The sequence below is a fragment of the Bubalus bubalis genome, chromosome 16 (assembly GCF_019923935.1).
Source record: "Bubalus bubalis isolate 160015118507 breed Murrah chromosome 16, NDDB_SH_1, whole genome shotgun sequence".
Lineage (NCBI taxonomy): Eukaryota > Metazoa > Chordata > Mammalia > Artiodactyla > Bovidae > Bubalus > Bubalus bubalis.
Genome location: NC_059172.1, coordinates 19,823,655 through 19,837,237, shown reverse-complemented (window position 1 = coordinate 19,837,237; position 13,583 = coordinate 19,823,655). Strand labels below are relative to the sequence as shown.

The window sequence follows — 13,583 nt, the reverse complement described above, 5'->3', positions numbered from 1 at the left end:
ATTTTTTTGATGTGGATCATTTTTAAAGTTTTTTTTTTTTTAATTGAAATTGTTACAATATTGCTTCTGTTTTATGTTTTGGATTTTTGGCCATGAGGCATGTGGGATCTTAGTTCCCCAGCCAAGGATCGAACCCATACCCCCTGCATTGGAAGGTGAAGTCTTAACCACTGGACTGCCAATGAAATTTCTAAGCCCGGATTCTGCAGAGAGACTTTATAGGTTTGAGTCCTGACTTTGCCATTTTCTGGCTGAGTGAGTCTGGGAAACTTCCTTAAATTCCTTACATCCTAGTTCCCTCATGTGTAAAGTGGGGGGAAAAGAATGCCTCCCTTGTAGGGTGTTAGGTGAATTAAATGAATTAAAAGCTGAGAAGAGGTGAGAGCCCTAGAATGAACTCTGTTATCTACGTGCTGTGTGTGCATGTGTTCAGTCGTATCTCACTCTTTGCCACCCTAAGGACTGTAGCCCACCAGGCTCCTCTCTGTCCAAGGGATTCTCCAGGCAGGAATACTGGAGTGGGTTGCCATGCTCTCCTCCAGGGGATCTTCACGACCCATGGATAGAGCTCATGTCTCCTGTGTCTCCTGCATTGCTGGCACTCTTGACCTCTGAGCCACCACAGAAGACCCTATCTGCATGCTGGCCTGTTACATTTGTTAAAGTAATGAAACAAGAAGGCTGTTTGACTGTGGTGCCTTTAATGCTCGGCTAGCCAACACAAGCAAACTGACGCCTCAGCCAAAGTTGATTGTAAATCCACTCAGGTCTGAAAACAAGAAATTCAAAACCACCGATCACAGACAGCCAACTAGGATTTCCCAGATAAAGCAACTGGTTAAGCAAAAGCCAATCAAATAATTTCCTTGCTTTCTTCCATGTCTGCACTATAAAAGCCATTCCTGGGACTTCCCTGGTGGTCCAATGGTTAAGACAGGGTGCTTCCTTTGCAAGGGGCACAGGTTGGATTCCTGGTCAGGGAACTAAGATCCCTCATGCCACATGGTGTGACCAGAAAATAGAAGGAAAATAAAGTCACTCCCCTGGCTCTTGTTGGTGGAGTGCTCCTAAACTCCTAATCACTTGCAGTTTGGTGATGCCAGATTGGAACTGATGTTTGCTCAAATAGACATTTAATAACCTTCACGTGCCTTACCTTTTAATACATTCACTACTTTAAATTCTCATAACTCTCTGATGAGGATGCTACTTAGTATCCCCATTTTACAGATAAAGGAACTGAGGCATAGAGAAGTGAAGTAACTTACCCATGGTCACACAGCTAGTAAGTAGCAGAGCAGCATTTTCTGCCTCCAGAGCCCATCCTCTTAACCACCATGCTAACTGGTCCCTGGGTACTCCTGGGGTGGTTGAGGGGGGACAGGAGGAGGGAATCTACCACATGCCAAGAACTGTTCTAGAACCGCTCACCTGTTGTCCCGTGGTTATTTTTCACTGTAATCCTGGGAACTAGCTATGACTACTTTCTTTTAAAGAATGAAGAATCAGAGTTGCCAGGCTTGTTGGGTGTCACCCAGCTGGGCAGTGGCCAAGCCTGGGTTGAACTCGAGGCTGCCCACTGTTAAAACCACAGTGTAGACACGAGAGTTCAAGCTGGTCTCAGAGCGGGGGTCTGGTCTCAGAGGGGGTCCTTCCCTCTCCGTTGGTTTAAGACCCCTGAGTTGCATGACTGTTGCATGCACAGTCTGTCTCTCAGAGTAGAATAGAAATTCTGTTACCTCCTTGATTCTCTGGTGTCTAGTATGGTTCTTGGGACAAAGAAGACGCTCATTACATGCATGTATCATGGGAGTGAATTAACAGGCAAGCCTCCTAACATAAGGCCGGAGGTTCCTACCCAGTTCCTTTCACTAGATGTAATGGGTTCCCTTCTTCTCCTAGACCCTGACTGTGGTTAACCTGAGCCAGAATTTCTTTAGTCATTTTTCTCTCCCTCAATCTATCACCCTCACCACCCAAGGGGCAGCACAGGCTGAACACAAAAGTGAGTTAAAAAATACATTTAGGTAAATTCAGAGATGAGGCCATTAGCAGGAACAGACTTTCAGGGTGAAGATAAAATATATGAGCTATGGATTAGGATCTCTGTCTCCATTATCTTAAAACCATTTTTTTTTTTTTAGAAAAGAGTCTGTTGGAGAAATTACATTTTCTATGCTCTATTGGCTTAAATATTTAAGAATGAAAAGTTTTCTGTCTGTGGATATGTATGATAACAAGCTCCTGGCACCTGCCACCTGGGAGCCATTAGATGAGGTATCAGACTGCAAGGCTTCAGTTCCCTCATCTGGACATACCTACTCTGATTCCTGGTACACATTAAGCTCTCACTGAATGGTGACTCCAATGGTCTATGGAGAGAAATGTAGATGTTGATTGAGATCACCCACCTTTGAAAATTACCACAGCAAGTAGGATAATGTTGCCCTTCTGCAATGAATAATCACAATCGCTACCATTTATCTGGCACTTACTAGTTGCCAGACATTGCCTAGGCATGCTCCATGTATTAAATCATTTAATCTTTGCATCGCTCCTGTGAGGAAGGTACCATTATTATTATCTAAAATTTACTAATGAGGAAACAGGCATAGAAAGTTCAAGGGACTTGCCAAATATCGCGCAGCTGGTAGAACATGAAGCAGGGTTTGAGTCTAGGTATGTGGGAGAATCCCAAGAGGAGCCTGGTGGGCTACAGTCCATGGGGTCACAAAGAGTCGGTCACAACTGAGTGACTTAGCATGCGCACACAGGGCACTGGAGTCACTAGCTTCCCCTTTAGGCTCTCGTTTGGTTCCTCTGGAGGAGGCAGAATCTAAGTGGTGGAGACACAGTTTTTTTTTTTTTGGCTGGGTCTTTGTTGTGCTTTCTCTTGTTGCAGTACGCAGGCTTAGTTTCCCTGCAGCATGTGGGATCTTAGTTCCCCGACCAGTGATCGAACCTGCATCTTCTGCATTGGAAGGAGGATTCTTAACCACTGGACTACCAGGGAAGTCCTGATATCAATTTCTTAGGCATCTCAGGTTGCTGGGATCAAAATCAAGGATAAGGATTATAAACCTATTATCCACAGAAACACCCACGATGGACTTAAGCACAAATAAGTGCTGAAGCAACTTTTGTTGCTGGTTGTGTATTTGCTGTATTTCCTCTTTGGGTGTCTTTCCCCAGTCTCCTATATCCAGCTCATCCCTTAGCTATTCACGCTGTCCATTCTCCTGGCCAAGAACCCCAACTCAGCAGAGAACAGCAGTGAGGTAGCTCCCTTGATAATCCTTCCATGGCTATGAGCTTCATGGAAGAAATGGATCTTTGTGTGATTTCCATCACAGAAGGAATCATGGAGGTTAAACAATAGCAAAGACAATGGCTGGCTGAAGCATAATGAAAATGAGGTTAGGTATACTGATTTTGTCATTTTAAGGTTGAATTATGGTAACGTTTATGAAACAGCAGACACAATTGCATGACTGTAGTTTTGGTCTCCTCTCTCTCTGTAGAGATACTGGAGCATGCTGAGTCACTTTGGAGAAGGCAATGGCACCCCACTCCAGTACTCTTGCCTGGTTCCATGGGCAGAGGAGCCTGGTAGGCTGCTGTCCTTGGGGTCTCAAAGAGTCAGACACGACTGAGTGACTTCACTTTCACTTTTCACTTTTATGCATTGGAGAAGGAAATGGCAACCCACTCCAGTGTTCTTGCCTGGAGAATCCCAGGGATGGGGGAGCCTGGTGGGCTGCCGTCTATGGGGTTGCACAGAGTCGGACACGACTGAAGTGACTTAGCAGTAGCAGCAGCAGCTGAGTCGCTTTATCATGTCTGACTCTGTGCGACCCCATGGACTGTAGCCTGCCAGGCTCCTCTGTCCATGGGCTTCTACAAGCAAGAATACTGGAATGGGTTGCCATGCCCTCCTCCGGGGGATCTTTCTGGCCCAGGGATTGATCCTGCATCTCTTACCTCTCCTGCATTGGCAGGCAAGTTCTTTACTGCTAGTGCCACCTATGGAGAAGTTAATGGCAACCCACTCCAGTACTCTTGCCTGGAAAATCCCATGGACAGAGGAGCCTGGTAGGCTGCAGTCCATAGGGTTGCTAAGAGTTGGACACAACTGAGCGACTTCACTTTCACTTTTTACTTTCATGCATTGGAGAAGGAAATGGCAACCCACTTCAGTGTTCTTGCCTGGAGAATCCCAGGGACGGGGGAGCCTGGTGGGTTGCCATTTATGGGGTCGCACAGAGTCGGACACGACTGAAGCGACTTAGCAGCAGCAGCAGCAGCAGCAGCAGCAGTTGAATCTGAAGTCACAATGGCTATACATTGAATGGACCTGAGAGGCCCAGCTAAGGGAAGCTTTCTCAAAGGAATTCTTAAAGAATATTTTCTTTAGCTGTTTTCCTACCAAACTTCAGTACCCTGGAGGGCATGAGCTTGCTTCCTGAGAGAATTGCTGGGGGCGACAATTCGAAGAATGGATGCCATTGACTTCTGTGGCCAGTTCATGATATTGGTTCGAGGATGGTGTGGTGCTGACGGTGCTGCCATTGACTAGTATTGAATGGACCAGTCCCTTCAGCTATGGCTCATTCACTTCGTTAATTCAGGAACCACATTAATGACAGGCTATCATTAGATGATCCGTCAGTCAATCATTGAAGACTTAATCTTCCTGCAGGTGACTTGACACTTGCTGGCTAAATTTATCTGAACTTCAGTTTCCTCATCTGTCGGTGGGAATGACCACACATGTAGTTTGATATTGCGTGTCTTCACACTGATATCCATGTCTCTGCACTGAACTCTAAAGCATGTCTATGGTCAAGGGACAGGGGGCGATGGTGGCTATGAGGATGGAGGCTGGTGTGAGGAGGGATGCTAGGGGAAATCTGTTGTGGATCCATGTAGATCTACTCTTATTGATCAAGCAAGTCTTATTTCTAAGATGCTGTTGATTATAATAGACAACACTGATTTAGGTAAACTTTGTGGGCAGAAAACATTATATTAAATGTATAGGTAGATGGTAAAGGTAAACTTTGTGGGCAGAAAACATTATATTAAATGTATAGGTAGATGGTAAAGCTTATCCTAATTTCAGAAATGTTAAAATGTGAACTTAGTCAATATAGTAATTAAAAAATATATAATAGGCCAATATTTTCAGGAATATTAAAAAAAAAAAAAGCAAGATCTAGTTGCATCCTTCAAGTAACAAACACTTTAGCAGAGAATTCAAAAAGAGACATTTAAAGTGAGTATAGAAGTCCAAGTCTAATTTTGAGTTAGGGACTGTAGGACTTCAGGGAGCAGGAGGTCAATAAGGGCTGAAACAGTCAGAAATCGCTTCTTGTGGGATATGGCATGTGAGTTGGGTTCTGAAAAATTGGAATGACTTGCTAAAAATGGTTGCTCATTATGTGCCAAGTACAACAACTATAGGAATTGGGCCTGCTATTATCCCCATTTTACAGAAGGGGAAACTGAGGCTCAAAGAACTTCAGGAATTTGCCCAAGGTCATACAGCTAACAAGCAGCAGAGCCAGGGTCCCACTGCCTGATTCAGAGCTCAGGCCGTGGGCTACCATGCTCTGTGGTGTCTGAGACAGCCAGAAGGACAGGCCCTTTCAAACAAGAGGAAAGTTGCAGGTGTGCAGAGACAATGAGCATGGGATGGCCCAGGAGCTGAAGTCTAACACATGCCACCTCGTGGCAGTCCTGGGACATCAACCACTATGAACTAGCAGGGATCTGTGGCTAGTTGATGAGGGGTTTTGAGTTTGAGGAGGTCTCAGATCTTGTCTGCTCTTCAGGGTCAGATTTTTGTGGGTCAGCAATGATGCTTGGTGAACAACTTTGATTTTTCTCTTACTCTGTCCATGAGTTTTTCCAGGATTACACTGTATTTCTTATGGAGGTTACTGCTGGGTTTTCTTCTTCCACTCATTTTTAACTAATATTGCTTTCTTAGGTTGTTTCCTTGCAATCTTCTACTATCTCCCACAATTTGATTTGCCATTAAAAAGTACAAAGGTCTGGACTACACACTGAAATTTCCTGAGTTTGGTTTTGTTGGAGACTCACTTAGAGAAACAGTCTCTGTTGTAAACACAGGATGGTGTAAGAACTCAGGCAGTGTGTTTTACAAAATTTCAGTCTTTCATTGTTATGAACTTTTCTGATTTATCACCTTCTTCTAGAGTGTGTCACCATATGCTAACTGAAATCCAACAATTCTGGTACTTAAAAGTACTTATAAATCTGAGAGGTGAGCCTTCAAATTGGGGAAGCTGCTTGGCCTCACTGAGAGTTTCACATCAATGTTGACTGGTTTGTGCCTTGAACTTGCAAACCCAGGGAGGTTCCAATGAAGCATTTGTCACTCCCCAAGGTGTCTGTCTAGGGTCCACATTTGGGGAAGTTATCACTGAGCTGTTGGAGTTAAAGAGAAGACAAGTGTCGTCTTTGGTCCTGGACATCACTTGCCCCCATCTCTTTTCATGAAATGATGTTTTAATTCCTCTCGAAGTACAAAAGCAGGTAGGTAGGATTCAGCTTCATTCTGAGTCAATGGTTATCCTTTGGTTCCAAAGAACCAATATGAAATATGGGACTTGGCTGAACATTTTATTTCTTTTCCTTTTTCAATTTCTATTTTGTACTGGAGTATAGTTGATTTACAGTGCTATGTTAGTTTCAGGTGAACAGAAAAGTGATTCAGTTATATATACAGATATATCTATTCCTTTTCAATTCTTTCCCCCTTCAGGTCATTGCAGAATATTGAGTAGAGTTCCCTTTGCTATACTATAGTCCTTGTTGGTTATCTGTTCTATATATAGTAGTGTGTATAGTTTAGTCCTAAACTCCTAATTTATCTCCTCCCTTCCCTTTGTTAACCATAAGTTTGTTTTCTAAGTCTGTTTCTGCTTTGCAAATAAGTTCATTTGTATCATTCTTTTTAGATTCCCCATATAAGCAATATCATCTGATATCTGTCATTCTCTGTCTGACTTACTTCACATAGTATGATAATCTCTAGGTCCATTCATGTTGCTGCAAATGGCATTATTTCATTCTTTTTATGGCTGAGTAAAATTCCACTGGGCTTCCCTGGTGGCTCAGCAGTAAAGAATCTGCCTGCCAATGCAGGAGACATGGGTTTGATCCTGGAGTTGGGAAGATCCTTTGGAGAAGAAAATGGCAACCCACTCTAGTATTCTTGCCTGGTAAATCCCACAGACAGAGGAGCCTGGTGGGCTACAGTCAGACACACATCTCAGAGTCAGACAAGACTTAGTGACTAAACAAGAACAATATTCCATTGTATACATGTACCACATCTTCTTTATCCATTCCTCAGTTGATGGACATTTAGATTGCTTCCGTGTCTTGGCTATTGTAAACAGTCCTGCAATAAACATTGAGGTGCATGTATCTTTTTAAATTACGTTTTTCTCTAGATATATGTCCAGGTGTGGAATTGCTGGATCATATCATAGCTCTATTTTTGACTTTTAAAGGAACCTCCATACTGTTCTCCATAGTGACTGTACCATTTACATTCCCACCAAGAGTGTAGGAGTGTTCTCTTTTCTCCACACCCTCTCCAGCATTTATTGTTTGCGGACTTTTTGATGATGGCTATTCTGAGTGAGAGCTTCCCTGGTAGCTCAGCTGATAAAGAATCCACCTGCAATTCTTGAGATCCCAGTTTGATTCCTGGGTTGGGAAGATCCTCTGGAGAAGGGATAGGCTACCCACTCAAGTATTCATGGGCTTCCCTGGTGGTTCAGACGGTAAAGAATTCGCCTGCAATGAGGGAAACCTGGGTTCAGTCCCTGGGTTGGGAAGATCCCCTGGAGGAGGGCATGGCAATCCACTCCATTATTTTTGCCTGGAGAATCCCCATGGACAGAGGAGACAGGCAGGCTATAGTCCATGGGGTCACAAAGAGTTGGACATGACTGAGTGACTAGGAACACACATTCTGACTGGTGTGAGGTGATATCTCATTGCAGTTTTGATTTACTTTTCTCTAATAATTAGTGATGTTGGCAATCTTTTCATGTGCTTCTTGGTCATCTGTATGTCTTCTTTGGAGAAATGTCTATTTAGGTCTTCTTCCCATTATTTGATAGGGTTGCTTGTTTTTTTTTGAATATTGAGCTGCATGAGCTGTTTGTATATTTTGGAAATTAATCCCTCGTTGGCTGCATCATTTGCAAATATTTTCTCCCAATCTGTGGGTTGTCTTTTCATTTTGTTTATGGTTTCCTTTGCTGTGCAAATTGGCTGAACAGTTTTAAATGATACAGTAACTAAACAGACAACCGTGGTGTTGCTAAAAGCAAAAGCCAGATAAGAAGGTAGCAAAGGAAAAACAAGAACAAGAAAGGGCAGTAGGTTTTGAATCTGATAGATGTAGGTTCAAAGCTTGGTGCTGTCCCTCGGTAGCCAGTGACAACTACCTCCCTAAGACACAGTTTCCACATTTAAAAACCTGGAGAAATAAATTGTTACTTCATAGAGTTTTGGTAAGGATTAAATGAAATAATATAAAACAAGAAGTACTTAGCTCAATGCCTGGCATTTATTAAATACTCAATAAATGATGGTTATACTTTATTAAATACTCAATAAATGATGGTTATACTTCTTACTATATTATTATTTTTGCTGCTGCTGCTGTTGTTATTAAACGTATCCACCTCTCAATTTCTTAATCAGCAAAATGAGAATAATGTTAGCTATTCACTAGATTAATTGAAATAAGACAGGTGTGTGCCCCTGGCACTTAGTTGATATTCATCCATCCATTTGTTCATTTTTCAGTCTCTTACCTGGTGTCTATCAAAAGTGTACTAACCTTGGAAGTTACGAGAAGGCCAGCATATCTGGCCAACAGTTATTAATTATCTTAAATAGAGTAATACTTTTATAAGATGTCATAATATATACTTTTATACTTATACTTTTTTATACATCTTATACTTTTATAAGATATTCATTCCCTGATCCAAAATTTTTTGTCCTGACCTCCTATGTGCCCTTCTGGGAACAAAGAAGCTTCAAGAATCCCAACAACTCACTTTACAGAGTAGCCAACAGTTCTGCCACCTGGCCATGGCCCACTCTCCATCTTTCTGCACAAGCCCTGTGGGTGGGCTTTGGCAAGTTCACCTTCTGCTGTACCTAGGGGAGAATGGATGCCACCTGCCTTTATGGGAGGGAAACAGGGGCAGCGTCTCTTTGATTTGGGGTTTGTCTTCACCCCGGGCTGCAGCTGTCACTTTGAGTAGAGTTCAGGTGGCATTAAGGCAAATGGCAGACTTTGCACAAGGCTGTCTGAGGGAGGAAATAACCAAAAGGGGTCAAGTGTTCCAGCCAAAGCAAGCGGTGAGTTGCACGATTGACCAGCAGACCATGGCTGTGCTGAGAGAGGCCGTCCAAGTATTTAAGGCTGTGAGTAGACTCAGGGGAGGGGGGGAAGGGTGGAAATGGCCAGGCCGGCTCTGGATCTGGCCCACATGGGGATAGGTGCTCAGCCCTTGCTGTAGCGGGGGACCTAGGCTTGAAGTGTTACCTTACACCCATCTGACCACGGATGTTTGTTATTGTTGTTTAGTTGCTAAGTCATATCCACCTCTTTGCAACCCCGTGGACTGCAGCATGCCAGGCTCCTCTGTCCTTCACTATCTCCCAGAATTTGCTCAAATTCAAGTCCATTGAGCCAATGGTGCTATCTTACCATCTCATCCTCTACTGCCCCCTTCTCCTTTTGCCTTCAATCTTTCCCAGCATCAGTGTCTTTTCCAGTGAATTGGCTCTTCCATCAGGTGGCCAAAGTATTGGACCTTCAGTTTTAGCAACAGTCCTTCAGTGAATATTCAGGGTTGATTTCCTTTAGGAAGCCACTTATGTTTAACCAAGTTTAAATCAGAATTGGAGACTTTCTGGAGGACCTTTAGTATTGGGCCTTGAGGAGTTCATTTATCCGGCCCAGAGGTGAGTAGAGTTGACTCCAGTCAGGCCACACAATATTTAGAAGGAGCAGTACTCTTTCAGGAGCCCTTGCAACTTACAAACTAGTTTAAGGTGATAGATGTTGAAGACAAGCCAAGATAGGTCTGGACGTAAGATTTGAAACTGTGGCAGACAGTGGCTAAAGAGGGCACTTGCAGGTAGAATTGGCAATCAGGAGCTCCATGAAACTGAGAGTTGCTCAGTCATGTCCGACTCTTTGCAACCCCATGGACTATACAGCCCATGGAATTCTCCAGGTCAGAATACTGGAGTGGGTAGCCCTTCCCTTCTCTAGGGGATCTTCCCAGCCCAGGGATCAAACCCAGGTCCCCCGCATTGCAGATGGATTCTTACCAACTGAGCCACAAAGGAAACCCAAGAATATTGGAGTGGGTAGCCTATCCCTTCTCCAGAGGATCTTCCTGATCCAGGAATCGAACTGGAGTCTCCTGCATTGCAGGCAGATTCTTTACAAACTGAGCTATCAGGGAAACCTGATAGCTATTGGATAGCTATCAGGAGCTCCAGAGGTCTTAGCTAAATGAAATAGAGAAAGGTCTATTTTTGGGGGGGGGAAAGAGTTATGACAGATTCAACATAGAGGGGAGAACAGGCAAAATTCCGTCACTTGTACTCCCATCTGGTCATGTACAGTCTTAGACACAGCTCCCAGCCACACCCCCTCTTATATCTTCCACGCTCTCCCCTAGACACCCTGTCCTCCCCAGCGACCCACCCTGCACAGCACAGATCCTCCCACGCCATGCACAGCCATCAGATAAACACAGTCTCCTTAGGAAGCTGATTAATAAAACTATTTTATCTATAATTACACTTGACTGATAATAATGTCCTCAGAGCCTGCATGGCTAGATTGGCTCAGATGGTAACATCCAGATTAGGACTGAACTCCCTTTGAACTCTGGACACACTGTTGGTCTCTCCAGCTCAGAGACTACAAATGGCTTTAGCTGGATTCGCCCCATGGAACTAGGAGGGTAAGTAGAATTCCAGCTTGCCTTGATTCCTTTTTCTCTCTGAGACTGTACAGATGATATCTCTGAGAACACATGGCCCAAAGTAGGAGGAAGGCCTGAATTCAATTACCTCCTCCAACTCACCACGGCATACTCTGGTGGTTCTACTTCCAAACCAACGTCAGTCTCAGCTTCCTTGGAGGAAGTGACTGTGAATGCTGTCTGGAGGACTGACACTTGAAAATAAACTGTTTAATTCCTGGATCTTAGGCTGTCGGGGATGGGCTCTACTGAGCCATAATTAACTCTTTAAAGTCTTCACGGTGTCCTGAAAATATCTGATTCTTTATGATGTAACGCTGAATGGAGGCAGCGAAGAGGCCTTTTAGGCTAATTACATGTTGGAATGAGGTTAATGACGTGTTGAATATTCTTGGCATGGCTCCTCTGACATTGACAAGTCATTTGGTAACACGCTAGGGCTAAAGACACTGATGGCTTTTAAAGAAGGTAGGGGCTAGAAATTGAGCTAGACAGGCCCCTGATGTCACTCCTTAATTTAGTCCCTCCCCTGGAACTAGACCCCGTGTGCCCCCTACCCCATTTCCAAGAATTAAGAGATCTTGATTTTCAACTGGCATTCGATGCCGTGGGCCTGGAGATGGGGACTGCCATCTGCTTGGGTCTCAGCTCTGTCTTACACATTTTAGAGCAGCTGAATTTAGCTGAGGATGGAAGTAAGAACTTACTATCCGATGGCATGCTTTTCTGCTGAGCAGAAGGCATGTCAGGACGAATAAGCAACATGTGCATCAAAACGAACCACTGGATCACAGGAGAATGCCCAGCACACAGGAATGAGTCCTGATACCAGCCAACTGAAGGGACTTAATATTATTATGATCCCATTCTGCAGATGCACACTGGCATTTCAAAATTACCCAGGGAGATCCAACAACCACTCCTTTTCCGTCCTTCTACTCAGGGCCAGACATTATTTTAGTCACCTGGAGACCTGTTCCAAGTGCCTACAGCCTCGAATTAGGGATGCCACATACTGCTTTTCTGACTCCCCAACATTTCCTATCTAGATGAAATTGGGTAAAAATGAATCTCACGGCTTAGACTAAAGAGGGAAAAGTAACTACAAAAGGCCACCATACTTTATGAGGATGCTTGTCCTACCCCCGAGGCATGGTGATAGAGTCTGGTTTGCAGGCTCAGTGGATGTATAGGAACCTCTGAGTTTTCTCAGCACGCCCTTTTCTCACTCTTGGTGGAAGGATTGGAGCAAGGCTAGCCCTGCCTGCGGGCTGTCTCCTCTCCCATCTGGTGCCCCTTCCTCTCCCTGCACCCTCAGACACACAGCACCCACCTCTGCTCGCTTGTCCTGCCAGGCTGGGCTGGGCTCTGGTCCTCCGACGTGGTCATTGCTTGGCCCTGAGAAGGCCCTAGTTGGCTGGGCTCCTCAGCGACAAGGATACCGCATGGCTGCTTCCAGGCCGGCGACACCCCCTTGGGGTGCCCCAGCCCCGAACAGCCTCCCACGTGCAGCAGGGCCCCAGAATGGCAGCCAGCAGGTGGCCCTCCCACCTCCACAATGCCCAGGTGGGAGCTGGAGGTCAGGCGAGTCTCCTGTTTTGACGGGAGCTATGAAGAAGAGAGACACCTGCCGCCTTGCCCGACGTGGCTGAGGTCTGAGTGAGCAGCAGGGCTGTGTCTGGGGAGGCGAGGCACGGCGTCTGGAGGAGGCACGAAGAAATGTGTCAGACAAAGCTCATCAGCACGTCAGCACCTGGCCAAATAGTAATTACCAGTGCCTCATGCCACCCAGGAGAGGGAGGGCAATATCTTTATCCCCATTTTATAGAACGGTAAGTGGAGGCCCAAGGAGGTTACACAACTGCTTTTAGCCAGTCAGTCAGAGGCTAATCTTGGCCCTGAGCGGGGCTGAGTCAGAGGTTGCCAATGCACCATGGCAAGCGTGGCCCCAACAGATGTGGGGTCTGGTATCCTGAAACACCTTGTGAAGAAAATGTCTCCAGGCAGCTAACTCAGGACGGGTTACTGTTTATATTCCCTGCTTCGGATTTGCGAAGCTCACGAGGGTGTATTAAAATCTCTGAGAATTCGTCTAGTAAAGAAACCTCTTTGATTTTGCTTAATCCAGTCTTTCTCAAACTTGAGCAACTTTTTCTAGTAACACCTATTAGCATACCCAGCTAGTGTTCCTCCAGACAGGTTGGGAAATTCTGAAGGAGACAGTCAACTCCCCAAGAGAAGGGACTGCGCCTCTTTCCCTGGGGGTGTTCCCTGCACCACCTGCTTGCGGCAGGCTCAGGAAACTGGGCAGATTTGAGCGGTGGGAGCGTTTTCCACGGAGAAGGCAATGGCAACTCACTCCAGGATACTTGCCTGGAGAATCCCAGGGACAGAGGAGCCTGGTGGGCTGCCGTCTATGGGGTCGCACAGAATCGGACACGGCTGAAGCGACTTAGCAGCAGCAGCAGCAGCAGCAGGGTTTTCCTAGTTCCTCAGGCGTGGAAGCCTGAAGTCATC

At 45.2% G+C, this 13,583-nt stretch overlaps 1 protein-coding gene across 1 annotated transcript in view; it reads right to left on the bottom strand.

The window, feature by feature from the left end:
- ELF5 (E74 like ETS transcription factor 5) overlaps positions 1–12,658 on the bottom strand; it is a 47,863-nt gene extending 35,205 nt beyond the window's left edge. The window contains exon 1 of the mRNA XM_044929271.2: positions 12,400–12,658. Within this exon, the coding sequence (XP_044785206.1) occupies positions 12,400–12,455 (56 nt within the window). The 5' untranslated portion in view covers positions 12,456–12,658. The remainder of the gene's footprint in view (positions 1–12,399) is intronic.
- Between the last annotated feature and the right edge of the window lie 925 nt (positions 12,659–13,583).